At 39.2% G+C, this 27818-nt stretch overlaps 1 protein-coding gene across 1 annotated transcript; it reads left to right on the top strand.

The window, feature by feature from the left end:
* Nucleotides 1-235: 235 nt before the first annotated feature.
* Nucleotides 236-27818, top strand: DNAAF10 (dynein axonemal assembly factor 10). Its single transcript, XM_065890645.1, has 8 exons — nucleotides 236-456; nucleotides 11261-11361; nucleotides 13857-13987; nucleotides 16164-16265; nucleotides 19008-19123; nucleotides 19837-19971; nucleotides 22611-22708; nucleotides 26881-27818. Exons 1-8 carry the CDS (start codon nucleotides 274-276, stop codon nucleotides 27086-27088), a joined length of 1074 nt encoding a protein of 357 aa, XP_065746717.1. The 5' UTR covers nucleotides 236-273; the 3' UTR covers nucleotides 27089-27818.

Consider the following 27818-nt stretch of genomic DNA (forward strand, 5'->3'; position numbering starts at 1 on the left):
GTAATCGCTAATCTGTATATGTACGAAAGGTAAAAGGTAAAGGCATAAACTAGTCTGTGTTGTTGGTGAAGAAAAATCTTCTGTGCCTTCAGTAGAGCATCCGGCATTATCTGAGACACCTAAAACCAACTTGCTAGGGCGTCTGGGGGCGCGTACGGCAAGCGGGAGGGACAAACTATCCTTGACGTTTGGAGTCTGGTTTCCAGGTTAGTGTTTTGTCGGGGTTTGTCGGCAGTGTGCCTGTTGGTGGAGGCGAAATCAATCGGCTGGACCATGTCGGCCTTCGAGAAGCCTCAGATCATCACCCATATCCAGAAGGGCCTCAATTACACGGTGTTTGACTGTAAGTGGGTGCCCTGCAGCGCCAAATTTGTGACCATGGGCAACTTCGCACGCGGCACTGGCGTCATTCAACTGTATGAGATCCAGCAGGGGGACCTAAAGCTGCTTCGGGAGGTAGGTGCCAGCTCGAGACTGCCCAGTTCCAAGATCTGAGACTAACGTTGGGGGGAGAGTGCGGATCTTGGGGGTCGGGGGGTCTGTATTCCTTTTGGCCAAAGCGTTTGCTCAACGTCCCCCCAAAGCTCCGCTCGAGCTGCGCGGGAGAAGCTAAGCTGACCGAGATTGAGGAATACTTCAGAGGCAAAACGATTTGGTTGGAGACTTGAATACTCGTTGGGCTAGTTCATCCGCGCGCCGCGGGTCCCTTCCTCCAGCCACCCCAGAGCCACTCTCCCAGTCTAGCGCGAGGCCCGTGGAAGTGACGTAACGACTTCCTGTTTAAATTCGAGGCCCTTCTGGGCAGTGCGCAGTGGTTTGTCGAGAGTCTCTTAATAGGTGCAAGTTAGTAAAATGCTTTTTCAGACAAGCAGAGCCAAAGCAGGCACTGGACTGCCTGCTATGTAATTGGAGGAGACAATCTAACAACAATTATTCATTCAACAAGTATCAGCTGATTGCCTGGTAGGCCCAGGCATGTAAATCACAACGTCCCCGATATCATGGACTTTATTTTCTAGTGGGAGAGAGAATCAGTTAAAGAATCAAACCAATGATACATAAAACACAAACCGAGATGAATTATCTAATCTAAAGGAACACGGTTCTTTGAGAGTAAGCAAAAACAAAAACTAAAAAACAGATTTGGGTTGAGTAGAAGCTAACTAGGCCAAATTAGGAGTAGAGGATAGTTCCAGAGGAAGCAGCTCAGCGATGGGAGACACATTTATCTCCTTCAGAAACAAAAAGAGTAGTAAGCAGGGACCAGACGTTGCAAGAGCTGTAGGTCATTTAAAAGATTTATGCCTTTTTTTGTAAGAAAAATGGGACATCACTGAAGGGCTTTAAGCAGGGTGTGGCACGATCAGGTTTACAAGTTGTGTAAAAGATTACTAGTGAAAGAATTGGAGAATAACTATATTAAATAACACTTTTATACCTGTTTACAGTTTTTAAAATGCCTTTATTTGGGTTGCCTGAAAAAAAAAAGATCAGTCATACTCAGATGTTTAGAGTCCTAATAGACTGCAGGGAAGTCTGTAACTCCAGGGGCCAAAAGCTATGGAATCTGCTTGGAGGAGTTAGGGCTTTTAGGGCTTAAACTGGTAGGTAAAGGATGAATACACTTTCAGTAGGAAGGATTACATTAGAAGGTACATAAGGTTCATCCCACTTTAAATTTCTATGAATGCCGCTTTTCTTGTTCAGTTTGTCTTCTCTGGCCAGGCACTCTACTCCTAAACATGGCTTGTTCTTTTCTACCTTTCCTTATGTTGTTCATCACTTAGTCCCCAGTCAACACAAAGTAACTTTTCTTTACATTGCATTCCTATGGTACTTATTATCTGTGCCAGAAATATATCATTCTGTCCCATGTATCTCTAATTAGATTGTAAGCTCCCGGAGAGTAAGGACAGTAGTTCTTTCTTTCATGTGTTATGTAAGAAGCAGCCACTCAATAAATTACTTGTTAAAAGAATGAGTAGGGCTTCCCTGGTGGCGCAGTGGTTGAGAGTCCGCCTGCCGATGCAGGGGACACGGGTTCGTGCCCCGGTCTGGGAAGATCCCACATGCCGCGGAGCGGCTGGGCCCGTGAGCCATGGCCGCTGAGCCTGCGCGTCCGGAGCCTGTCCTCCGCAACGGGAGAGGCCACAACAGTGAGAGGCCCGCGTAACGCATAAAAAAAAAAAAAAAAAAAAAAAAGAATGAGTAAATTTATGTCTGTAAAAAGATATAACTTGGGACATTTAAATATTGGTTTATTGATCATTAATCACTTGGGGTCAGGAGTTGGAACAAATAAGAAACATTGGAATTGCAGAAAGAAAAGTGAATTATTAGGAACAAATACTAGTCAAAGCTTAACCAGAGAGTATCTATAGACTCCTGACTTCTTTTTATAAGGCTGTATGACTTGGGTACATTTCAGGAATACGCTTGTTCTGTAAGAGAAACAGTGCTCTTTGTCTATTCTAGAGATTCTGGAAGATTCTAGCAGGTTTTTTTTTTTCTTAATAACTTTGCTTTTTAATGAAAGTAATGTGTGTTCATGATAGAATATACCAAAAATATAGATAGGAAAAAGGAGAAAAGTAATGTCACCCATCTCAACACTAGGAGTAACCACTTTTTATATTTTTGCCTGTATCCTTTGGCTCTTTTCTTTTTCTACCATAAACTGTCCATTGAGAACCTGTCATTTCAAGGTACTATGCTAAAGAAGAACCAAAGATATTTGAAAGGTGAGTCCCTCCTCCTAAAGAACCTACTGTGTAAAGAGAGGATAAAACAATGCACAAACAAATTTGAGAGCTTACATTGTATTTAGCTGTGATGATGCAGTGGAAGGAATATAGGTTAAATACAATCTCAGTGATTCTCAACTCTTACTGTGCATCAGGATCACCCGAATGTGTATTGCTGCTATTGTGGGGTGTGTGTGTGTGTGTGTGTCTGTGTGTCTGTGTGTCTGTGTGTTTTAAAATATTCGTGCCTTGGTCCCACCCCTAGAAATTCTGATGCACTGGGACTCTCGCCTCTAGACTAGAGTGAGTCCCGGACATCGGTTTTTTGTTTTTGTTTTGTTTTTTTTACATCGGTATTTTTTAAACGTCCACCAGGTGATTCTAATAAGTACTAGGGTTGACTGTCATTGGGCCAGATGAATTATTTGTTAAAATATTAGGAACCATACTTGATTATATCCTTGTAGAATTCAAGCCTCGTCCAAGATAAAATGAAGGAAGCAAATGGGTATTTGTTGGTGCCTCCTTATCTTGTTACTAAGCAGATAGATAGGGAGTGAAGGCAGGGCCTTCATATATAGTTAAGCAGTTTGTTGAAGTGCACACAGGTGTCTGGCCAAGGGTTCGAGAGAGAGCTGTAATCCATCTCTGTCTCTCATCAAGCCTTGCGTGTGTGAGACTTCCCTCAGCCCATAGCGGGCACCTGTTTTTCTAATTGGCCCAAAGGACTAGGGGTGGCCCTGCAAAGTGGAATCACAGTTGGGGTTGGTTACACTTTAAAAATTAGTAATAGGCTAATAAAGTTCTGCTTTTTTAGCCCTTGTGCAGCAGTGTTCACTGCTTGTTAACATTTGGGTGACTAAACCTTTTAACGTTAATTAAGTGGTGCCAGGATGTGGCGGAGGAGACACTGACAAGCTGTACTAGACCCACCCACAGACAGAACAAAAATAGCTCTGCTGGGAATTATGGATCCTGGGCTTCCTTAGTCAGGTTAACTTATTAGAGCAAAGAGAACCAACAGCTAGGTCAAATATGCTCATCACTGATGGTCATTTTCAGTATCACATGGCAAAAGTTAATATATACTAATTTTCTTTGTGGGACAAATTTCGCAAAATAGATCTTTATTTTTTTTAACCAGTTTTCCAGCAAGAAAAGTTTTAAGTGTTTGCTGAATTCTTTGCATCTTTCCTTTTCCAAAGGTAAAAGATTTAACAGGGACAGGGAGGGGGCCCTTTTATGAACTATAAAAAAAATTAGCTTCATTCCAATGTCCTCTTAATTTAGCTACTATTATGATTTCCATGAATGTCTAAGGAAAGGGCAAACACCTCTGCTTTTTTAAGTCCACTTGCCAGCATAGCTCAGCCTTTCTGAGCAAAGTGCAGCCCTCGCTGCAGTGCAGATGAAAGATGCTTATACGTGTGAGTTAATTTTTCAGTAGGTTTCTATATTTTGAGTTTAATTTGATTCTTGCAGTACAGACCACTAGTACCTATAAATCTTTGATATAAGTATACAAGGATAAAAGAGATTTGATTTAAGGATGAATCAGGATACATATACATACATACATACATGTCATTTATTTTATAAAGACATGTATACACTACCAAATGTAAGGTAGATAGCTAGTGGGAAGCAGCCGCATAGCACAGGGAGATCAGCTCGGTGCTTGTGACCGCCTGGAGGGGTGGGATAGGGAGGGTGGGAGGGAGGGAGACGCAAGAGGGAAGAGATATGGGAACATATGTATATGTATAACTGATTCACTTTGTTATAAAGCAGAAACTAACACACCATTGTAAAGCAATTATACCCCAATAAAGATGTTTAAAAAAAAAATAAAAAATAAAGACATGAATGAAGGTAAAACCAAAGGACACAAATCTGAAAGTAGGTTTAATTCAGGCCTCATTTACTTCACCAGTCTAGTTCAGGATTGGAACATCTCTTTGGTACTTCTGATGACTCAGGTTGACAGAATGGGGGCTACATAAGAAAATGTTTATTTAATTGATTTACATACAGGCCTGGAGACAACGTAGTTTAGTAGAAGGAGCTTGGAATCTACTTGGCTCTGGGGACCTTGGGCAAGTCACTTAGTCCTCCGAGCCTGTCCCTCATCTGGAAAGGGGTGTCTCAAACACTTAGTTTGCAGTTGCATGTGTTAGAAAGAGAAAGGATGGTCTAGTACAGAAGAGCATCCAGAATAGTGTCTGATACATTAGTGTTCCATGTATGGATGCCATTTTCATTATTGCATATAAACAACACCGGAAACTGTACAGTCTGTCAGGTGAAAACATGGTGGGAGAAATAGGAACATGACCTCTGACAGTGGTTTCTCTCTCCCCAGCGCTAGGACTGAGGGATTAATCCATGTTCATTTATACTTTCATTTAACAAATGTTGAGCACCATCTACATGTTGAACAAGTTGGGCACAGCCCCGTTCCCCTGGTACTCATTCTAGAAAGGGAGGAGATAGGTAATTGAATGAATAAAAGAATTTTGTTGATAAGTGAAATGAAGATTAAAGAGAGCGGCAAGTGATAGTGATTTGGGGGTTTCACTTCAGATTTGGAAGGGTAGGGAAGGCCTCTTAGAGGTCGTGACATTTAAACTGAAATCTGAGTTGGGAGAGGACATGATGACCTGAGGGAAGAGCAGTCCGGGCAGTGGGAACAGTAAATGCAAATTCCCTGAGATAGAAATGACTTCAGTGAATCTGAAGAACAAAAAGCCGCAGGTGTGGCTGGAGTGTGGAAGGGGAGAAGCAGGAAATGAGGTCAAAGAGACAGGCAAGGTCAGACTTCAAAGGGCTTTGTACATTTTATATACCACAGGCCTTGGTACTACTCTTGTGAGTCTGTGCCTCTAAATGTAGATACATGTTGTTTCATTTCATTCATTGTATTTGCAATAAAACCCACTTTTCGAATCTGCGATGACAAATGTGAAACTAGTATAGGGCCCATCATGTAATGGAATGGTTCCCAGTTTGGTTTCTCCTAAGGTAGTGATTCTCAGATGTGTTCAGGTGTCAGAACATCTGGACATTATGGTGCTGTTTTTAGAACACCATGAAATATTGCAATGATCATTTCCATCTCTGCACAAGGAAGGGTTTTCCCAGTAGAAAAATCTGACTATATTATACATACTCTGATCTTTAGATCACAAGAAGTAACCATACATAAAATTTTTAATCCTCATTTCCAGGTTTTCTTATTGGTTTTTATTAGCTAGTATTTCCTAATAGACAAGCTAAAAAAATTACTGAAGAAAACCTAAATTTGAGTAAAACATATCCATTAGCTGTGTGTGTGTGTGTGTGTGAGAGAGAGAGAGAGAAAGAATTTATGTTGGTACTGGAAGATCAGTGGTTCCAGTTGCATGGTTTCTCTATTCCAAAGGGCCTAAAGGCAAAAGTTAGGTAAAGCCATAAAAGGAAAGCTTTTGCTTCCCAATTTTTTATTAGCAGCAGTAAACTCTTAGAACTGTGTGCTTACTGTAGGGACTGAAAAGTAGGGGTCAGCTTTTATCTCTTCCATGGCCTAAGAAGAATAGAGATCCCATCAGAGGCTCCCGGGGATAGCAGTGGAATTACAGGAAGCAGAATGCTCTAGCTGGTGGAAGAGAAGAAAATGGGTGACCAGTCTTCCCAGGACTACTTGGGGAAGAATTTTCCCAGAGAGTTATATCAGTGTATGGTGCAAGCCCTCCTGCAGCTCTTAATACCCGAATCCCTGGAAGCATATTCCTGTCCATCAGGGCCCACCTGTTTCTTGCCTGAGAGGCCTGTCTTCACCCTCTGCCTTAGATCATGGGAGCCATTATCAGTGACTTCGTGCTGGGGGAGACAAATGGGAGGAAGGGGTGGGTAGCTATTTTATCAGTTGGCCTCAGTTGGAAGTCTGAATTAGTTTAGCCAAAAAAAAGTGTGTTCTAATAGTGTGATTAGGTGATTAGCTACAGTGATTAATTAGTTAATTAAGAATGATTAGCTATTTCACTACTTTTTTTTTTTTAAGCAAAGCTTTCCTTTTTTAAAAAAAATTATTTTTGGCTGTGTTGGCTCTTCATTGTTACGTGCCGGCTTTCTCTAGTTGCGGCGAGCGGGGGCTACTCTTTGTTGCGGTGCATGGGCTTCTCATTGCGGTGGCTTCTCTTGTGGCGGAGCACAGGCTCTAGGCAATGGGCTTCAGTAGTTGTGGCACGTGGGCTCAGTAGTTGTGGCTCACGGGCTGTAGAGCGCAGGCTCAGTAGTTGTGGCACACAGGCTTAGTTGCTCTGCGGCATGTGGGATCTTCCCGGACTAGGGATCAAACCTGTGTCCCCTGCATTGGCAGGCGGATTCTTAACCACTGCGCCACTAGGGAAGTCCGCTGTATCACTATTAATATGTTATTTCAGGTACTTTTATTTGGGGGAGGGGATGGTGAGGAGAACATAAGTGATTTGGAGTTGGAAACTGTCTGCTTTGTTAAATTGACAAAATTTTGATCTCCATGCTGCCCCATTGTGAGATAGGTTTCTCATAAAATTGGAAAAATAGCTGAAATAAATGAATATCAGTTTTCTGGTGTAGTGAATATCTGATGCTCTCTTGGACCACCTATATTAAAAAGGAGAAAAATAACATTCTGTGGTTTTGTGCTTCTCATCAATACAGTCTTTTACAACCGTGTTATTATAGGCGACTGATTAAACACAATTTAATCAAAGTTTACCGGACAATTCCAAGGAGGCTGTGAATGCTTTATTTTAGACCAGGCTACATAGTAACTGCTAATTTATCCAGATCCCAAACAGTGATAAAGCTCAGCAAGGTGGGAGTTTCCAAAGCCCTGGAGCATATGTTGATGTCTTTTGAATCATGAAGGAGAAGTTCAGTTATAGTTTGTGTTACATGAATTTTATTTTCTTCTTTGAAAATTGCTATGTATATCCTATGTGGAAATGCCCAACCAAACATTGAAAGTGGCGGAGAAATTATTTTCACAAAGTATGTGAATCGGACCCACCCTGGTGGGGTGGGGGGTTGAAGATTGGCTCAGCAACTGAAGGGTTACAAGAGGAGGTACCCTAGAAACTGGGGAACTCTGTGGAGGGGAAAAAAGTTCATCCGGATATAGTGCTAAGTGAAAAAACATCAAGTTAACGAACAATATATTATGACCCTCTGCATATTAAAACAAATCTATATGTGGTTGTCAATGTGTAGAAAAGGGTCTAGAAGAATGGGGATTACTTCTGAGGCATATCGAAGGGAAACTTACTTTTCATCCTTCAGTCTTTGGTTTTGTTTGAATTTCTTTTTAATTTTATCTATTTATTTATTTTATATACCAGGTTCTTATCAGTTATCTATTTTATACATAGTAGTGTATATATGTCAATCCCAATCTCCCATTTCCCCCCGCTCGCTTTCCCCCCTTGGTGTCCATATGTTTGTTCTCTACATCTGTGTCTCTATTTCTGCCTTGCAAACCGGTTCATCTGTACCATTTTTCTAGATTCCACAGTTTTGTTTGAATTTCTATAGGGAACACGTATTACTTTTGTGAATGTTAGAGATAAAAAAATTAAAATAAGTTAATTAAAAATTTAAAAAATTTAAAAAAAGATTGTAAGAAACTAAATAAGAGAAATCATTTTGCCCTGTTGAGGCTGACAGTAAGTGGAAGGTGCTATTATACATCTAGAGTGTGGTGTGGGGCAGCCCTCAATTCCATATTGCCTAGAGTTTCCGGGGGCCAAGACAGCCGGACAGGTAGACTCCAAGAGAGACTGATTCAGTGACTTGGGCAGGTGGAGTTTGCATGTGGTGGTTTTACTGATGTGATTACAGTTGATCCTTGTACAGCATGGGTTTGAACTGCATGGGTCTCTTATACTCAGGTATTTTTTAAGAGTAAATACTACAGTACTACACAGTTCAAGTTGGTTGAATCCACGGTTGCAGAGGAACCTCGGATACAGAGGGCTGACTATAAGTTATATGTGGATTAACTCCTGTGCTGTTCAAGGGTCAACTGTTGTATATAATACTTGGAGCAATAGTTTTGTTTTTGTTTTTTGGTCGCACTGTGTGGCTTGTAGAATCTTACTTCCTCCACCAGGGTTTGGACCCGGGCCCTCGGCAGTGAAAGTGCAGAGTCCTAACCCCTGGATTGCCAGGGAATTCCCAATAGCCTTTCAAATTAAAGAAACCTCAAAAGATTGGCTAATCCATGCTGATAGCAGTGCCTTTGGTGCACACAGGTATACAAATCTCTGTGTGCTGAAGGGGTCTCAGAGGACATAACCATTCTCAGTTTATAGGGTTTTGCAGGGAAAACTATAAGAGACGCATAAGCATTTTTGTTTCTTTAGTCACTTGGAAAGAATAATACCTTCATTTTGTCCTTATTCTTTGAGGATCTTAAAGAAGAATACCACATTAAATGCTGAAATCTGCATATTTGCAAACCAGTGAAGATGTTAGAGGTGCCAGCATTTGAATGTCTCATTAGCGAGGTGAGAGGAAAGGCAAAACTCATCCTTTGGACATACAGGCATACCTCCTTTTATTGCACTTCTCTTTGTTGCATTCGCAGATACTGCATTTTTTATGAATTGCGGGGTTTTGGTAACCCTGTGTTGACCAAGTCTATCGACGCCATTTTTCCAATAGCACTTGCTCACTTTGTGTCTGTGTCACATTTTGGTAATTCTCACAATATATTTGTTCTGGTGATCTGTGATCAGTGATCTTTGATGTTACTGTTGTAATTGTTTTGGGGTGCCACGAATCACACCCCGACAAGACTGCAAACTTAATTGGTAAATGTTGTATGTGTTCTGACTGCTCCACTGACTGGCCTTTCCCCGTCCCTCTCCCTCTCCTTGGGCTCCTTATTCCCTGAGACACAGCAATATTGAAATTAGCCCCTCAATGGCCTCTAAGTGTTCAGGTGAAAGGAAGCGTCATAGGTCTCTCACTTTAAATCAAAAACTAAGAATGTTTAAGCTCAGGGAGGAAGGCATGTTGAAAGCTGAAATAGGCCAAAAGCTGCGCCTCTTTCACCAAACAGTTAGCCAAGTTGTGAACGCAAAGGAAAAGTCCTCGAAGGAAGTTAAAAGTTCTCCAGTGAACACACGAATGTCTCCATAACATAAAAGTACAAGATGAAGCAGCTAGTGCTGATGTAGAATCTACAGCAAGTTATCCAGAAGATCTAGCTGAGATAATCCATGAAGGAGGGTACACTAAACAACAGATTTTCAGTGTAGATGAAGCAGCATTCTATTGGAAAAAGATGCCACGTAGGACTTTCATAGCTAGAAAGGAGAAGGCAATGCCTGGCTTCAGAGGACAAGCTGACTTTCTTGTTAGGGGCTAATACAGCTGGTGACTCTAATTTTAAGCCAGTGCTCATTGACCATTCTGAAAATCCTAGTGCCTTTAAGAATTCTGCTAAATCTATTCTGGCTGTGCTTTATAAATGGGACAATAAAGCCTGGATAACAGCACATCTGTTTACAACATATTTTACTGAGTATTTTAAGCCCACTGTTGAGACCTACTGCTCAGGAAAAAAATGCCTTTCAAAATACTACTGCTCATTGACAATTCACCTGGTCACCCAAGAGCTCTGATAGAGATGTACCCATGAGGTTAACATTATTTTCATGCCTGCTAGCACAACATCCATTTTGCAGCCCATGGATTAAGGAGTAATTCCAACTTTCAAGTCTTATTATTTAAGAGATACATTTCTTAAGGCTATAGCTGCCATAGCTAATGATTCCTCTGATGGATCTGGACAAAGTAAATTGAAAACCTTCTGGAAAGGATTCACCATTCTAAATGCCATTAAGAACGTTAGTGATTCATGGAAGGAGGTCAGAATTTCAACATGAACAGGAGTTTGAAAGAAGTTGATTCCAACCCTCATGGATGACCTTGAGGGGTTCCGGACTTAAGTGGAGGAAGTAATTGCAGTTGTGGTGGAAATAGCAAGAGAACTAGAATTAGAAATGGAGCCTGAAGACGTGACTGAATTGCTGCAATCTTATGAGAGAACGTTAATGGATAAGGAGTTGCTTCTTATGGATGAGCAAAGAAAGTGGTTAGCATTTTTTAGCAATAAAGTATTTTTTATTTAAGGTATGTACATTGTCTTTTTAGACATAATGCTGTTGCATGGCTACAGTATAGTATAAACGTAACTTTTATGTGCACTGAGAAACTTAAAAAGTCACGTGACTTGCTTTATTGCAACATTTGCTTCATTGTGGTGTTCTGGAACCGAACTTGCAATATCTCTGAGGTCTGCCTGTACTTTTAAACGATACAGAAATGACTAAAGGAAAAGCATGATCGTTTTTTTAAATCAGAAAACGTTTTAATTGCCTTTTTTATTGTGTGCCTTATTTAATTCCCATAATAGAGCCATAAATATCGTGGATTATGGATAGCTGCTTACATAAATAATGTATCCTCTCTCTTTCCCTTCTATCAAGATTGAAAAGGCCAAACCCATCAAATGTGGAACATTCGGTGCCACATCTTTACAGCAGAGATACTTAGCTACTGGAGATTTTGCTGGCAACCTTCATATATGGTATGATTCTTGCATCGGTGTTAAGACATGAGATAAGCAATTTTTTTGATAGTTGTGTTACTCTTCCTCTGAAAGAATTCTAACTTTGAAATGTTTTTTGTTAAATTTTAACTATTTATAAGAATATGACAGTTACCTCATATATATTTTTAGATTTCATGTTCAATATCCATTTTAAAATACGAACATATTTTTCTTTAGCTATTTCAAATAATGTTTTTAATATTTATTTCCACACATGCTGTTTGGTGCTAGCATTTAATATCCATATTTGTAAATAAAGGGCTCTTCCCCACCACCATGAAGGATACAGTATGTAAAAATGCTCGTGTATAACACTAAAAAATTAGATATCATTTACATTTTTAAAAGATACTTGGCATTACAGAATGAAACACTGTATTTTTGTATGTTTTAATTTTTTAACATAGAACTCTCAATTCATTAAAACTTTTTCTTTTAATGCTTTAGCTGGGTACAAGTTTTTAGGAACACATCTGTTGAGTAAATCAAGATAAACCTGTTTCGAATGAGCAAAATCACAAGTGTGCCAAATGCTTTTATAATGTTCTTTTTTAAATAAATGTATTTATTTTTGGCTGCATTGGGTGTTTGTTGCTGTGCGCAGGCTTTCTCTAGTTGAGGCAGACGGGGGGCTGGCTGCTCTTCGTTGCAGTGCACGGGCTTCTCATTAAGTTGGCTTCTCATCGCGGTGGCTTCTCTTGTTGCGGAGCGCTGGCTGTAGGTGCGCAGGCTCAGTAGTTGCGGCACTCGGGCTTAGTTGCTCTGCGGCATGTGGGATCTTCCCAGACCAGGGCTCGAACCCATGTCCCCTGCATTGGCAGGTGGATTCTCAACCACTGCGCAACCAGGGAAATCCCCCAAGTGCTTTTAATTTTCATGTTTTACCTAGAGTTATTTCCTCATATTTAAATTAGAGTTGAATGAATTGAAATTCCTCTGTAATTACTTTTCAACAATATCTCTTAATCATGTAAAGTATACAGTAATGTTCTAGAGGAACTGTCTTCCCTACATTATGTTTTCTATTGTGACCTTTCTTGATTCTAACTTAGAATTTGCTATTTGTAATTAAATTACATCGATATATTTATCTGTCTTAGAGTCATAATATAACATAGAATGAAGCTATTTTAATTCCCCTTGCTTTAACTACTTAATAATTAAGTTAGCATTTATTAGAATGCGTTAGTTTTTACCTGCTGTGTCATAAACTTTCAAAGAACTTGGGAGAGAGACCAGTCTGAGTATAATTTTTTAAAATAAATATATTTCAACACAAGAATATACAACAAATATAACGGTTGACTATCTCCCTAATAGAGCTTCCTAGTGTAGTGCACGTATTACTGCTTTATTTTCATTGGTGAGTCATAATTTCATGTTAAAAGAAGTGATGTTTCAAAGTCTGTGGAAACAGTAAAACAGTTCTTTTAAATAGAACCTCAGTCCTGTTTAGTCTCTTGATGCTTTCACAATTACGCCACAAAGATAAACATCATCTCTAAACTAGGTTGAACTTCTCAAATTTTGATTTGCAAGATTTTACTGATAAATCTGGGCCCAGTAATAAATTGGGATTACGTGTCATGAAGAGCTACGTTCATTAAAAAAGAAGAAATATAAGTTGTTAAAAACTGACTTGTTAAAAAGAAATGTGGAAGGAGGCTCCAGTAGAAAAGCAGAAGAGGGGGGCAAGGGCTGGGAGGCAAGAGAAGGGTGTATTGGCATAACCTACTTCAGCCACTCACCCAGCCCTGTAGTGTAGTCTTCAGACACACATAGGAGTGGGTACTTTCCTGCATTCCCTTCACTTAACTAACCTAGAATTAGACAGACTTCATCCAGTTTGACTATAATATTTATTGTGACCAGCATGATGATAAACTGAAAAACATAACTAGTTGAAAGTCAGTGTGGAACTCAGTGAGAAAATAATATATTATTAAGGAAGAAAGGTATACAAAATAGACACCGCTCATATTTTAATCTCTCAAAAGATCCCAAGATCAAACTACCAAGACTACTTTGGAAATATTCTAAATCACTTTGCATTTACTCTGTATTTAAAGCAGTGATTATCAGACCTCAGTGTACCAGAAAGTCAGCAGATTTGGGGCCCCATCCCAGATATACTTATTCATTATGTCTGGGGAGGAGCCCGTGAATCTGCATTTATTAACAAGCATACGTGGTAATTCATGTGCAGAGGTCCTAGATCGATCATCTTTGAGGACCACTGAGGAAAGTGGGCTCAGGATTTAGAATTCCAAGTTGAATGATGACAACTCTCATTGAGGCCTTGAAAGAAGCTAAAGTGGAGAGGAAAATTTGGAAGTAAGTGTGTAAATTACCTTAACTGCAAAACCCTTATTTTTAAACAAAAATCTCAATATGGCATGCATTCTTAAATTTGAGTAGTATACTAAACATTTGGGGCATGTGTAAGTAAGAAGCTGTGTTCTGTTGTTTAGGAATTTGGAAGCTCCAGAGATCCCAGTATATTCTGTACAGGGCCATAAAGAAATTATAAATACTATAGATGGTGTAGGTGGACTTGGAATCGGGGAAGGGGCACCTGAAATTGTGACCGGCAGCCGAGACGGTAAGTCCGAATATTCTGTGTATTTTACTTTTTTTATTTTTAGGTAAGTCTCTGTGCAACAGTATATTCTATGTGGAAATCTTCCTCAATCCTTGATCCCCTAAACCTAACATTCTACTTTTTTGATAGGCAGGTTTGATTGCATATCCCTCAGTTGTTTCAGGCTTCGGGGGTATTTCAAGTTAGAGGCATAGCACTTACTATTTTAGTTCTGAGCTAGTTCAACTATTAACAACCATAGTTTCCTCTGAACCTTGAGGATTGAAAATGTCTCTACAGGTTTTTGAGGCAGCTGATGATACACGGTGGGTGGCAGCTTTTTTCTTTCTTTGCAAAGCAGAATTAGTACTTGTGAAAATGGTCATATTGACAGCTGCTTGAACACTGCAGTTCTGTGGTCTTTCCGCTGAGCATTGTAGAAAGCTCCAAGAGCTCCAACTCTGCTTTTCCCCCCTGCAGTGACAAACAAGGGAAGGTCTTTCGGTGTCCTGAGCTGTTCTGAATGTAACAGAGTCAGAATTTTTGTTGCTTCACAAGGGGTATGTAAGTGATTTGGTACCTTAGTTGGTTCAGCTAGTTTTTTAGTGGCTGCTCAAGACCATGAGGAAATTGTTTCCAAAGAAAAGTGGAATTTACTTTTCTAATAGTTTCTCAAGAGCAGCTGTGTTTTAGAAATCAGGTATTTTTTTTCCAATCATAGAAACAGTGTGGAATATAGAAGGAAAAATAACAGTCTGCTACACCAACATAACTATTAGATTTGTTTTCCTTTCCAGTCATAGATACAATTTTACATGTATTATCAGTGTAAATACGATTTTGTATCTTATTTATTTAATGTTTTGTCCTTATGTAAATATTGCTGTTTCCATGTGGTTTTCATAATTATCATTTTAATGACTTCATAATATTCCATCCTGTGGATGTGTCACAGTGTCCTTAGCCATGCCCCTGTTAATGAGCATTCGATTTGCTTTAAGTTTTTGTTTATTTTGGGAGAGTGACTTTAAAATAATGAAGAAATGAGTATCATGTATATAGCTCTTTTGGAATAATCATACTTTATGATTTAAAAAAATTGTCAAACTTTCCAAAGTACCTGTTTACCTTATCAGCTACAGTAGATGAGGTAGATTTCCAGTCTACCCTACCAGCATTGATTTCCTTTTTTCCCCCCTAATTTTAGAGATAAAATGGTATTCCATTCCGACTTGTGTTAACTTCTTTCTATATTTGTTTATTAGTTAATTTTGCTTTGTGAATTGTCTGTGTGTGTTCTTTTCTCATTTAACTGTTACAGACTTAATATAAATGTTATCAATTTGTATGAACCCTGTAGAATGATGTAACTCGTCACATTTGTAGGAAATTTATTTCTCCTTGAAGCAGCCTTTTTAATGACCAACTTTATTTTATCCCTGATGATAAGTCTAGTGGAATATCTTCCCTTTTCCTGGATTTATTATCCTTTTTTAATAATTTTTTTACCCTTTTCCTGTTCTCACTTAGGCCTTTTAGCCACTTTATTATGTCTTTGTGTTTCTCAAAGTTAGTGACACTAGCTAGTTAGTTATCCTGTAATTTGCATTAAAATGAGGGAGTTGAAATTAAATTGAGAAGAATTATTTGTTACTTTTATTAACTCCTCCTTTCTTCTTTATTGCCACGGGGAAATTAAACTTAATTGTGTATGAAATGGTATTCTAAAACTCCAAATAAGAAATCATAGACGTAGAAATTACTTTATTCATCTGCATAAGAAAAATGGCAATGATTATATGAGTAGTAAGGAAAAAGCATTAAAATGACGCTGGCTTTATTCTAAAGAAATACTACATTTGTTTTAGTCTTAAACCAAGAAAATAAGACATGATTTGAATTACATAACATTTGTGTTTGCCTTGTCAATCATATCTTGTTGATGATGACTTAGGAACATTTGTTGGCTTTTGTGTATATCTATTAATCGGAAACCAAATCAGGCAGTAACATGTGGGTTATATCTCTGATATTAAGTGCAACTTGCCCAATTGGAAGTCAGAAAAATGTGAATATTTTTCAGGTACTATAACATCTATAATACCTTCATGTACATAGGAAGCCATATGAAGAGAATGCAGAAAGAAATGTCATCATTCACTATTGAATTTTGCCGACTCACTTTTTTTAATGTCAGGAACCGTGAAGGTGTGGGACCCAAGGCAAAAAGATGATCCTGTTGCTAATATGGAACCTGTACAAGGAGAAAACAAGAGAGACTGTTGGACGGTGGCATTTGGTAAATTACTGAAGTACCCTTGCATTTGAAGTATCAGATGGTAGAAAGGACGGTGCTTCAAGAAAGTCCTAATAGTCTCTTTATAGTCTGTTTTGTGGATTATCTGACAGTTTATTGAGGCAAATAGACATGGTGTTTAATGGCAGCCTCTGGGGCCCAGGTTTGAATCCTCACTGTGCTATTTATTGGTTGTGTGTCCTGGGGCAGGTTATCAAGCTTCTCTGTTTTTTGCTTGCTTCATTTATAAAATGGAAGTAACAAATAATAGTATTGCTGTGAGGATTCAGTTAGTACATGTAAAGTGCTTAGATATTAAGTGCTCAAAAATATTTGCTATTATTATGTACTTCCGTTTAACTTGATAATATTGACCTAGTTTAGAACCAAGTGCCATTAGTGAAACTAAGTAGAGCCTCAGATGCGAATGGTAACCTAACAAATCCTACATTTTACTACGTACAGAGTATGTTTATTTTCTAGAAAATAGTTATGCCATTACAGAATTATTTCTTATAAAGTTGTTAACCATGTGCCTCTAGTAATATACTTAAAATGAGTATTGATCTTGTAGGACTAATTGATGTTTGCCCTTGTATCTCTTACTGAGCACCAAAATTACAATCATTTTTGCTACTAAAGGATGTGGGCCGGGACTTCCCTGGTGGTCCCGTGGTTAAGACTCTGCCCTCCCAGTGCAGGGGGCACAGGTTTGATCCCCTGATCCAGGAACTAAGATCCCACATGCCACACAGTACAGCCAAAGATTTAAAATAAAAGGAAGAAAGGATATGGGCCATATTTCATTTTAAACCTTTATTTTCTTATATAAGCCAGTGTAGTTAACAGACGTAAAAGTGAGATTAAATGATATATGTGAACTGTTCAGCTTTTTATGTTATTTTTAAATTGAATTGTTATTTAATCAGAGGAAAGTTTTAGATTTCCGATTTTAAAAATAAATTACCACTGAAATTGAGAGATTTCATTGTGTGTGTATATTATAATTACTCTGCGTGTATATATATTACAAGCCATAATATAAACTGAAGACATGCACACTTGTGCAGAAATTTCAGAGTTAGTGTTTAGAATCATCATATAAAAATATATGTAATAATTAAAAAGTAATTAACTTTGGGTCCATTAAAGGCTTTTTATCATTGATCTAAGGGACATAAGTGCCATTTTAAATGTAGGACATTAAATTTAAAGAAAGAACATTTATCCATTGATTTGACCATTTTTTGTTTGTTTGTTTTTGTAAATGCCAAGTATGTGCATAGCTGTGGTCATACAAAGGTGAAACAGACTCATTCTTGCCTCAAAAAGCTTGTAATTTTAATAAAGAGGGCATGCTATCTACATTAATTATAGTATGAGGTAGGAGTGATAAAAGGTCCCAGAAGCATGGATAAATGCAGAAGGAATCCCAAGGGAGTGATAACTGGAGAGGAAGAACATACTAACCTCAGACCAAGGATATGTAGCATTTGAACCACTGGAATTGGGAGGGGATTGCAAGCATTGGGAGGAAAGTACAGAGAAGGAATGGTGGTAGGAATAGCCTTAAAGATGGCACAGGGCCATGGCCAGAGGTGTTTCGATGGTCTGGAGGTAGTGGTAAACCTTTGGAGGCTTTTGCAAGGATGAGATATGATCAGAGCTTTAGGAAAACTGAAGTGGTGTCATGTAGGGGAGAGAGGTGAGTGGCAGAGGGAGTATGAGTTCCGAAGCTCTTTGCAATATTCCAGGAAACACGTAGGTTAGATGCAATAAGAAGGGAGCAGAGCGGGTCGATTCAGAAGATAATATTTTGGCAAAAGAAATAAAATTTGGCAGGTTTTTTGAGATGAGGAACAAGGGAAAGGATTATTTCCAAGGTGACTGAATTTTGAGGCTGAATGTAGGGTAAATGATGTTATTAATTGAAGAAGTGCCACAGAGGATATGATGGTTTGTAAAGGAAGATGGTGAGGTCAGTTTTAGACATCATGAGTTTCAGATGCTGTCGTGTCATCTCGGTGGAGCCTACAGTGGAAATGCAGGGCTGGAGTCTATAAGAAAAAGGGAGTTGCAAGCAGCAGAGAACAAAGGCATTGGGTTAAGATGCCCACAGAGCCTGGCACAGTTAACAGGGGCTTCCCTCTCACCTAACACATTTTCCTCAGCAAGAGGTACTCTGGAAAAAAAAATCCCTGGATCCGAGCAGGATGTGTTTCACTGCAGATTATAGATTTACTTTGGGCGCAATCATCCATACAACTAAAAATACATCACAGTGCACCACAGCTTATCTGAGGTTTCCTTGCAAAGACGAGATAACACCAGAACAACATTTTGCAAAATATAAATAAGTTTAAAGTAGTTTCTGTTGGCATTCAAATATAGTTACTGCCAAAGAAAGCAATGGAAGCCTAGCTGTATTTATTCTACCAAATCCTACTACCATTTGAACTGTTAGTCTTTGCAAATAGAGAATAGAGAGAATTTGAAATCCAATAAACACTTTCATATATCCCTTGAGTATACAATCTCAATGAATGAGCTTTTTCTTGTAAACAATATTAGATACCAAATTAATAATCTTGATGTCCTGTCAGGGTTAATAAAATGAGATTCTACCTAATGTGATTTCTTCACCTGATTTGATACAAGTCATCTGTGTAGTTTCGTAAGTTTTTTTTTTAGCAGTCTTCATATGAGCATTTATGAAGGTCTGAAATGTCGTGTTTTGATTTCCAGGCAGTGCTTACAATCAAGAGGAACGTGTAGTGTGTGCTGGCTATGACAACGGAGATATCAAGCTGTTTGATCTCAGAAATATGTCTTTACGGTGGGAGGCAAATATAAAAAATGGGGTAACGTACATTTGGATTCTTTCCAGATTCTCTGAATGTGTTTTTACCCACCCTGAACTACTACAAAAGGAAAGCTCCTCTAATAACTCATTTCAGTAAAACCCCTCTGTGCATGTATGGTTTTAACCTTTTGGGGCTTAACCTTGGAGGGTCTGATAAAAATCAGGGATGCTCTCATCAGAAAGTGAACACACACCCAGATGTGGTGTGATGTACCAGGTGAGTCACTACGCCCGTGGCCCATCTGTGGACTCCTGTGGGCCATGCAGTGTGGTATTAAAATGACCTAGTAAGAGGCCTTCTTCTGCTAATGTCAGGCAGCTTGAACTTGTAATAGCCTCCCAAGTACTTTCAGGTTTTTGGTTCCCAGGTTGTACATCTTTAGTGAAGAATGGTTCCCTCCTGTTTTCTCTAGTCAGCCTTGACTTAACTTTATAAAATAATTACATAATAACAGTGAAAAGCTAAATTATGGCTTTCCAAATGTACCCACGAGAACAGGGTACCCTAGCTGATTTTGTGGATCTTATTAACCAAGAAGAAATTTTTATAGTTACAAGTATTTGATATATGGATTCAAAGATAAAGTGATTATTTAAAATGCTTTCACATGAGCTGATAATGTTAAAGTTGTTTTACTTAGTTTGAAAGAACCTCTTGAATAATAGTCGTTGTTAAATGAATGATCACTAATAAATATTCTCTATTTTCAGGTATGTAGCTTGGAGTTTGACAGAAAAGACATAAGTATGAATAAGTTAGTAGCTACGTCTCTGGAAGGAAAGTTTCATGTTTTTGACATGAGAACACAGCATCCAACCAAAGGTTTTGCTTCTGTTTCAGAAAAGGTAAATATGAGGGAAATGTCTTTCTATGAAGAGGAATATTCGCTATAGCTTGTTTTAGACTGATAAATAGAATGAGTCACCAAGTTCCTTCCAGGTTTTTATATGAAGGGAGCTATTTTTAATATATTGTAGGATCTTGACAAGTTTTTCTGTGCAAAGAGTACTTTTCTAAAGTTTGTCAATTTTAGACTTTTTTTTTTTAATTGAAGTGTAGTTGATTTACAGTGTTGTGCCACTCTCTGCTAGACTTCTTGATTATAATAAAGGCCTCAGTTGGTAATGACTCTTATTTTGTAGTTTAGGAGCAATCGTAAGAAAACTAGCTGGTTTAGGAATTTGGTCAACAAAACCTAGCCTGGTGTTTCCTAATAAATATATATCTGTATTAATACCTCATTATATACTTTTAGGTATATGCCAATATATATTCAATACTAATTATATACTTTGCAAAGTATATCAACATATATACATTATGTCATTTCATCACATTTTATTTTTATATTCCAGTTTGATATATTAAATGAGATTATTTAAAGTGCTAATCACTGTGATTGGTACATAGTAGCAATGTAAATATAAATTTATTTATTCATACATACATATATGCATACTTTGCCTTGTTCCAAATAGTATTTTAGGTAGCTTAGAGGGAAACATTTGGTATTACAACATCAGAAAAATTGATGAAGAAAGCTGCACAAATGGAAAACACTGGTTTAAAAAACTGAAGTTGATGTCTGGAGTAAGGGGATTGCATAAAATTCATGCTGAAACATCCTGTCATTTGCAAGAGATGTGTTGGAAATGTCACTCTGAGCTTTCTTGAATATAAAAATAAAGAAAAATCAGTTATAGATTTGTAGTTTCCATAAGATTAAAATATGTAAGTTGCTCAGGAAATAAAAATTCACTCCCTTGCTCCCTTTCCCTATGTCATGGAGTCAGTAGTACTTCCCAAACCTTCCTATTTTGTCTTATTTCATTATTAAAATAATTATTATTGCATGTAAATTGCTGTTACTGCCTGATGAACTATATTCTTAAGGTAACTAACTATACACTATAATATTGTTTGCCTTTGTCATTTCAGAAGTATCTATCCACAACATAAAGCACTTACTAAATTGTTCCAAATACAAGTGCAACACATTTCTCATTTAACGGGAAATTATAGTGTGTCTCCAAAATTTTTTTGTTACGTTGAGTTAATCCAGTAATTGCTAAATCTGTCAATTACATGACGGTGTATTTTAACAAGTCATTTCCCCTCTTTTTGCTTTTTATCAACTTCCAGGAGAAAAAGAGAAGTTTAAGCTACAAAACAAATTAAGGTTTAACAGCTTGAACCTAATCACTTGAGGACTCTCACACACTTAAAGTGTGCATTTTGAGATATGTGTTTTTCTCTGCTAATGGTAATTCTCTTAAAAGACTATTAAAATCAAATGTCAAGACTGATCATCAACTAAAATGCAAAGTGTCTTATGTGTGGCTTAGCTCAAGTTGGCTGGTCTCGTTGCTTCTATAAAGCAGAAGTCTTTCCTTCCTACCTCCCTCCCTCCCTCTCTCTCCCTCTCCCTGTCTTGTTAAATTCTCCACAGTGAATGTAGCATTATTAGGATTGATTTACAAGCTGTTAACCTTCATCCAGTTGCCATTTCTATCTTTTTGTTTAATATGACTGATAAAGGCCTGAGCTTATTATAACCATAAACACCGTCTATAAGTCCTCCTGGTACTTATTTTGAAGACTAGACAAGTCAAATAGTGTAAATTGAAGGTAAGACTCTGAGAGCTTTACATTAAAATTCATTCTGTTTATGGGAACTCTCAGTACTTTCCACTCAGTTTTGCTGTGAACATAAAACTGCTCTAAAAAAATAAAGTCTATTAAAAAGAAGTTCAATCTATCCTTTTTTTCCCTTTAGCAAGAAGTATTTCTTTGTATTTTGAGGCTTTTTTCCTCCTTAGAAATGAGCTAGAGATGTTTAAATTATTTGTGTAATTTGTATGATACTATAAGGTTAAATGTTAAGACTTTTAATCTGATAATCTTTTTTTTTTAATCCAGCAGTACTTTGTTTTGTAAAACAGTAAAGAGGAATGGTTCTTTTCCTAATTCCTGATGGGCCCCTGTAACTCTCTGTAGCCATTATAAAGAGCAGTGCCAGAAAATAGTTAACTTTTATAATAGTAACTATAATTGAAGTGATAGAAGCTGTTGAAATTGTTGTTGAAGTGATAGAGGTAAAAATCTTTTTTTTTTTACAGGCTTCTCTTCTAGGACGGTCTTTTTTTCCTCTATTTTATTGAAGTGTAGTTGATTTACAATGTTGTGTTAATTTCTGCTGTACAGCAAGGTGACTCAGTTAACATATATATACATTATTTTTCACATTCTTTTCCATTATGGTTTATCACAGGATATTGAATATAGTTCCCTGTGCAACACAAGTAGGACCTTGTTGTTTACCATCCTGTATATAATAGTTTGCATCTGCTAATCCCAAACTCCCAATCCATCCCTCCCTCACCCCTCTTCTCCCTTGGCAACCACAAATCTGTCCTCTGTGTAGGATAGTCTTTCTTTATCATATAAACTTATAAACCACTTGTGTGCCTCTCATTCTGTTCAGGCTCATAAATCTACTGTGTGGCAGGTCCGACACCTACCACAGAACAGAGAGCTCTTCCTGACAGCGGGAGGCGCCGGCAGCCTGCACCTCTGGAAGTAGTAAGTCCCTACCAGTGCACAGTGCTCCTTTTTAAGTTACTTGTGGGTGTAAAGTAGAATTCGATTAAACTTTTTGTCTGTTTTTCCTCCTTCAACTTGGTTCATTTTGATATGATTTTAAATTCCATGGTATTACATAAGCATTACTCTCTAAGCCTTTTTTTAACTCATATACTTATTTTATACTTTGTAAATATTAACATTCTTTTGACACACCAAATATGTATTTTAGTGACATCTTCCATATGTTAGAGTAGCTCACGAACAATTCTTTTCATAGATTTGAAATCATGCTTTTTGCTAGTTTTTTTAAAAAATAGGAAAACTTTGACCAAAGTCTTTCGTGAAATATTATAATTCAGCCATTAGAGCAGTACCTCTAGAAGAAAGGAAGAGGGTTGAAATTCTTAGTTTTGGTTCCTGATAATTGACTTGCCCAAGTTCAGGTAACATCACTGTGATAGAATGGACACAGAGCATGAGGACCCTGACTGGTCTCCAGGAAAAGCCTTGTCATTGCGTTTGAGCATCAACCCTTACTAGATATTTGCCTTTTCCAGTGGGATTTTCTCTTTCCTATAGATTCTTTCTTCTTTTCCACTTAGAAAAGACCCTTTAACATTTCTTTTAAGGTAGATTTAGTATTGATGAACTCTTTTAGTTTTTCCTTGTCTGAGAAGTTTTTTTATCTCTCCTTCTATTCTAAATGATAATCTTGCTGGGTAGAGTATCCTAGGTTGCAGATTTTTCCCTTGCAGAACTTTGAATATATCATGCCACTCCCTTCTGACCTGCAAAGTTTCTGCAGAAAAATTAGCTGATAGCCTTATGGGGATTCCCTTGTATATGGCTTTTTGTTTTTCTCTTGCTGCCTTTAGAATGTTTGTACACTTAATGTTATCCCAGAGATCTCTTAAACTGTTTTCATTTTTTTTAATAAATTTATTTATTTTATTTATTTATTTTTGGCTGCATTGGGTCTTCATTGCTGCACGTGGGCTTTCTCTAGTTGTGGCGAGCGGGGGCTACTCTTTGTTGCGGTGCGTGGGCTTCTCATTGCGGTGGCTTCTCTTGTTGCGGAGCATGGGCTCTAGGCATGCGGGCTTCAGTAGTTGTGGCTCATGGGCTCTAGAGCACAGGCTTAGTAGTTGTGGCACATGGGCTTAGTTGCTCCGCGGCATATGGGATCTTCCCGGACCAGGGCTTGAACCCGTGTCCCCTGCATTGGCAAGTGGATTCTTAACCACTGTGCCACCAGGGAAGTCCCTGTTTTCATTTTTTAAGATTTGTTTTTCTTTTTGCTCTTCTAATTGGGTGATTTTCATTATCCTATTTTCCAGATCATTTATGTGTTCTTTTGTATCACTTACTGCTATTCATTCCTTCTTGTATTTTTCTTTTCACCTATTGAGTTCTTAATTTCTAATTGGGTCTTTTTTTTTTTTTTTTTGCTGCATTGCGCCTTTGTTGCTGCGCACAGGCTTCTCATTGCGGTGGCTTCTCTTGTTGCGGAGCACGGGCTCTAGAGCACAGGTTCAGTAGTTGTGGCTCACAGGCTTAGTTGTTGCACGGCACGTGGGATCTTCCCGGACCAGGGATCAAACCCGTGTCCCCTGCATTGGCAGGTGGATTCTTAACCACTGTGCCATCAGGAAAGTCCCTGATTGGGTCTTTGTATGTTTTCTAGTTCTTTGTTAAAATTTTCACGTGTACATCTATTCCTTTCCCTAATTCAGTTAACATTTTTATTACTAGTGCTTTGAATTCTTTATCTGGTAAATTATTTGTTTCATTATTTATTTGTTCAGGGGTTTTCTCTTGCCTTTTCAGTTGAGTGCAGTTCCTCTGCCTTTTCATTTTGCTTTACTTTCTCTGCCTCTATGAATTTAGTTGAAATAGTTACTTATTTAAGTCTTAAAGGGGTGTTCTCATATGGGAGGCTCTTTGGTGAGAGAGCTGGATTTGACGTGGACACAAGTTACATCTTTGGGGTGTGCTGGCAGCTATCACCCTGGTCGGAGATGTAGCTGGAGATGGAGGGGCTAGAGCTGGAGCCACGTATGAGGTGGGATGTCCCCTCTGTTCAGTGGCCATTATTGCCCTATCAGGGTAGGGATCTGATCCCAACTTGCTGGAACAGAAGCCAGGAGGGTCGGCCCAAGCTAGCTTTATTCTCTTTAAGTGTGTTTTTTCCTCCACCAGCACCCTTGCCCTGGAGTGGGAAGGTGCTGAAGCAGGTGCGGCCCGTGCGGGCTCTCGGCTTGTGTTGGCCACGGACCAAGGTCCAAGCTGTCTCTAATGCGCTTCCTGTGTAGGCGCCCACAGTTGTTTTCCCTTGCTCTGTTCAGATGTATCCACGGGTGCAAGTCCCCTTTGTCCCTCACAGCTGAGCACTGTCCCCAGCCCCCTCTGCCCCACGCTATTGTGGAGCCACACTCAGGGCAGGAGGGGCCTGTGTAGACTCTTGGCCTGTGTCGGGAGGGGTGAGCTGTGTGGGGCAGCGGCCGCCGTCAGAGGTACAGGCCGCTTGTGGTGTGCTGCTTGAGTGAAGAGCCAGCAAGAGGCACTGCTGCCCCACCGGCCTCCGCCCTGGGGCCGCTCGCCTCTGAGTTCCAAGATCGAGTCTTTTCCCTGATCATAGCTGCCCCAGATCCTGTGCCGTGCTGTGCCGTGGAGTCATTGGGGCTGGCGTGTTCGCTTGTCTTGGGCTGGGGCACACGCCAAGGCAATTGTGGGAAATCCAGCAGCTGCTAGGGCAGACCTTTCCGCCCTGCCTTGGGGGCAAGCCAGCATGTGGACACTCCTCACGAACAGAGCCTAGGCTTCTGACAGCCTTCCTGTTGGTCCCAGCGGCCCTCCAACCAGCCAAGGGGGCTGGTCTCCCCAGCGTAGGATCTGGGGACTGGGGGCGCCAAATCTGTAGCTCTTATCAGTCACTCCCCAGGGCAGGCGTCCGCCTGTGTGTTCTCCCTTTTCCTGAGTCCCCTCCCAGGGGCACAGGTCCTGACCTGATCGCTTTTCTTCCCTTTCCACTTACCTGTGTATCTCTCTTGCAGCCCTGGTTGTACAGGAGCCCTTCTGCCAGTTTCCAGTTGGTTTTCAGTGAGCTCTTAAAACTTTAATAGATGATATGGAGGATTAGAAGAAAAATCTTTATGTTATCTTTTAAATACTAAATAACTGCAGCCTCTGCCAAGAGACATGAAAAATGTTCTGTAACTTGTTTATCCGTCTGAATGTTTTATTCCTTTCAAAAATTAAAAGGGGCTTCCCTGGTGGCGCAGTGGTTGAGAGTCCGCCTGCCGATGCAGGGGACGTGGGTTCGTGCCCCGGCCCGGGAAGATCCCACATGCCGCGGAGCGGCTGGGCCCGTGAGCCATGGCCGCTGGGCCTGCGCGTCCGGAGCCTGTGCTCCGCAACGGGAGAGGCCGCAGCAGTGAGAGGCCCGCGTACCGCAAAAAAAAAAAAAAAAAATCAAAAGAAGGTGTAGGGTCTGTGAGGAAGAAAGAATAGAGTGTTATCTGCTTATCACTACTTCTGTTTCTGTTCTGCTTCTGAGTTGCTTCATGCCTTTTAAAGTCTTGGTCTTTATTAGCACTTTTGAAATAAAGGTAGTATCATAGTTGATACCTAACAGGCTTTAAAAGACCTTCTGAGGAGGAATACCCCTGTATCCCTCCATGGGGGAGGGGTGTTCCATTTTTCCCTCTCTCAAATCTAGACCAAGTCATAGTTATGAGCTGTTAACCTTCAGCCCTTCTCATTTTATAAATTTCTATTTTCAGCTGATAGAAAATCAAATGTTCTAGGAATCACTGTTTTCTTTTTTGAGGCAGTGATGTCTAGAGCACCAAGTCAATTTATTAAAGAATGCTAGATCAACGTAGAACTTTCATAGTAAAAGAAAAGATACCTACTCATGCTGAACAGAAATGATGTTTAAACGTTTTTAGTAGATCGAATGCTTCTTTATGAGACTTTGGGGGGTTGGGATTGAGGTTGAAATATTGTCTCCTTATTTCCATACAACTCAATATTAGAAAGATGCCTTAAGTATTTATCAGTTCCAGTAGTCAAGTGAGAAATAAAAATAGTTATTGGAGTATATGTATAAGAAGAAAATGACGAATGCTAAGACTTATCTCCTCTTACCACTTTGATCTTGTTTTCAGCGAATACCCAATCCAGCGGTCAAAGAAAGATTCCGAGGGTGTAGAGATGGGAGTTGCAGGTTCGGTCAGCCTTCTGCAGAATGTCACATTGTCTACCCAGCCCATTTCAAGTTTGGACTGGAGTCCAGATAAGAGGGGTCTGTGCATCTGTAGTTCATTTGACCAAATGGTAAGAGTACTGATTGTTACAAAACTCAACAAAATTTGATCTGAAGACTTTGGACTTGAAACCTTCCAATGCAATACTCAGAGAATTTAGACTACGTCCTGGGATCCTCTGATTCTCATTGAACAAAGTGGGATTTGACGATGAAAAAAGGACCCAGATGCAAACCTCTGGGCCAGCATCCCTCTGGGTGAAAGGCCACACGGTGTGTCCAGCGACCGGACTGGATGGTGGTTTGCTGTTGCACATGGGGGCACCACAGTCTCCAGCGCCAACTCTGTTCCTCTCCCCTCTATTTCTAGTAAAAAGTTGAAAGTTTTCTATATTTAATTATTTTAAATTCGTTTTGCATCCCCAAAGTTCCATATTCTATAATAATACTTGTGTTGCATTTTAGAGTTTACGATTTTGTAGCAGTGACTTCATTTGGTTTAAAATAGTTTGCCTTGGTAAGACTATTGTGAATTAACCTTCATAAATAAATACACCTTGAGACATTTCAGTGTCAGTAAATCTCTGTAAAGAACATTACTTTATAAAATACCAAAATGGCATGATCAGCCAAGATTTAGGCCATTGTTTTCGACCGTTTAACTCATAAAATGAAATACTATGATTGACAGAGACCTCTTTTTTAACTTAAAAAACAGGAGTTGAATTCCTGAGCCTTTCTGGTTGTTGACTGTGGTTATATCGTTTGAGATGTGTAAGATTGTGGGGCTTTTGTAGCCTTGTTTTTTGTCAAACTTTTTAATATATTTTGTGAATAAAT

The sequence above is a fragment of the Phocoena phocoena genome, chromosome 14 (assembly GCF_963924675.1).
Source record: "Phocoena phocoena chromosome 14, mPhoPho1.1, whole genome shotgun sequence".
Lineage (NCBI taxonomy): Eukaryota > Metazoa > Chordata > Mammalia > Artiodactyla > Phocoenidae > Phocoena > Phocoena phocoena.